The 2299-nt window shown below is 48.5% G+C and overlaps 1 protein-coding gene across 1 annotated transcript in view; it reads right to left on the reverse strand.

The window, feature by feature from the left end:
* Positions 1-708: 708 nt before the first annotated feature.
* LOC119417161 (cysteinyl leukotriene receptor 2-like) overlaps positions 709-2299 on the reverse strand; it is a 2429-nt gene continuing 838 nt past the window's right edge. The window contains exon 2 of the mRNA XM_037684411.1: positions 709-1219. Within this exon, the coding sequence (XP_037540339.1) occupies positions 709-1219 (511 nt within the window). The remainder of the gene's footprint in view (positions 1220-2299) is intronic.

Raw genomic sequence — 2299 nt, forward strand, 5'->3', positions numbered from 1 at the left:
AGAGGCGTGCACAGGGTGAGAGGCGTGCACAGGGTGAGAGGCGTGCAACAACACCAGAAGTTTCAAATCAAAAACAACTTCCTGTTGGTTTAAAAACTGACAGGAAGAACTACTTTCTGCGGCGGATTAGTCCATTTGATGTTCCTCTGGGTCAGCAGAGCTCCGGCTGGTTTGAGTCAGAGCTGCTTCAGATTCACTGACAGGAAGTAAAAACCTGGAAATCAACAGAACTCCAGTTCACTCCTGCTGAAGAGTGAACTGGTGTTAAACCTGGAGACCACCAGCAGGAGGTGCCACTCCTCTGATGGACCAGGAGACCACCTGCAGGAGGTGCTGCTCCTCTGGTGGACCAGGAGACCACCTGCAGGAGGTGCTGCTCCTCTGGTGGACCAGGAGACCACCTGCAGGAGGTGCTGCTCCTCTGGTGGACCAGGAGACCACCTGCAGGAGGTGCTGCTCCCCTGCTGGACCAGGAGACCACCAGCAGGAGGTGCTGCTTCTCTGGGGGACCAGGAGACCACCTGGACTGAGTCTATTCAGAACACATGTCCATGTCTTACGTTACAGCTGATAAAACACACGTCGTGTTTTAGAAGAAAACAGAACCTCCTCCACCTTCGGTCAAACTGGTCCCAACATCTCAACTGGAGCTGGACTTCACATCAGCAGAACCAAAGACTGTCCCAGACCCGTGCAGGTTCTGGTCCGTCAGGACTGTTCTCTTTGCTTCTTCACAGAGTTGTGTCTGTAGGAGTCCCATAAGTTGGACCTCAGAGAGGTCTGGACTTTCCTCATGTCCTGTCTGAAGGTCTTGGTGGCGTAGTAGTACAGCAGCGGGTTGAGCATGCTGTTGCACGCTGCCAGGCACAGCGTCACCGACACGGCCCGCTGCAGCAGCCGCATGACATCGCAGCTCCATTTGCTGATCACGGCGTGCAGGTGCAGCGTTCGGATCAGGTGGTAGGGCAGGAAACACAGCAGGAAGGTGGCGATCACCATGGTGACCAGGTATACCGAGTGCCTCCTGCTGTGCCTGGTCCTCAGGTTGCCCAGGCGGAGGTCTTTGGGGGCCACCAGGTGCTGAATGACTCTGCTGTAGCAAAGGATGATGATGAAGAAAGGTATGAGGAAGCCCAGAACCAAACCGAAGTAGTTCAGAATGAGGATCTTTGTCCACGAGGTCAGGGTTCCCGGCTCGAAGCAACGGCGGATTCCGTTCCTAAGAGGAGACAGAGAAACATTACGTTCTCAAATGATCACAGAGAGATCTAAATCTTGTTCTGAAGTTTGGGAGGAATGGAGCTTCCTCTTCTTTAAAGCAGCAGAAGTAAAGTACAGGACCAGGTTCTTGTCTAGGTTCATTCAACACTTGCTCTTGTCAAGGGCGGACGTCTCCTCCTCTCCCTCTCCACTTTGCTTTGCTCTGTCCCGTCTGTTAAACTGCTTTAGAGCCTCTCTTCTACAAATCTTCTGAACCAGAACTATGGACTTGGATTTGGTCAGTTGGTCCCTCAGCACAATTGAGAACATTTTTTTGAAGAGAAGACAGGCTGTAGGAGACGATTTGCCCTGTTGGCATGCAGCTGGATATCTCATCGACTTGAAGACTTGATGATGTGTCTATCTCTGCTGTCATCTGTGGATTTTAAGGACACATTTATAATTGGATTAATGAAAACTGGTTCATGCTTTTTGGATCTGACTAGTTCCTGGTTGATCTACAATCAAGGAAGTCGTCAGGAACAAATGGACCTGGTCACGCTGCTTTCCTTGTGATGGCTGGTTCGTGCCTCGAGTACCCAGACTCAAATGCTTTTGGCAGGATGGATCAGATTTCTACCTTAAAGTGTTTTTTGTCTTTCCTCCTATAGAAAGTTCACCTGGACTATAGAAAGTTCACTTGGAACATAGAAAGTTCACATGGACGATAGAAAGTTCACCTGGATGATAGAAAGTACACCTGGAATATAGAAACCACACCTGGACTATATAAAGTTCACCTGGACTATATAAAGTACAGCTGGACTATAGAAAGTTCACCTGGACTAAAGAAACCACACCTGAACTATATAAAGTACACCTGGACTATATAAAGTTCACCTGGACTATATAAAGTACACCTGGACTATATAAAGTACACCTGGACTATATAAAGTTCACCTGGACTATAGAAAGTACACCTGGACTATAGAAAGTACACCTGGACTATATAAAGTTCACCAGGACTATAGAAACCTCACCTGGACTATATAAAGTTCACCTGGACTATAGAAAGTTCACCTGGACTATAGAAAGTACA

The sequence above is a fragment of the Nematolebias whitei genome, chromosome 1, assembly GCF_014905685.2.
Source record: "Nematolebias whitei isolate Nwh7 chromosome 1, NemWhi1, whole genome shotgun sequence".
Taxonomy (NCBI): domain Eukaryota; kingdom Metazoa; phylum Chordata; class Actinopteri; order Cyprinodontiformes; family Rivulidae; genus Nematolebias; species Nematolebias whitei.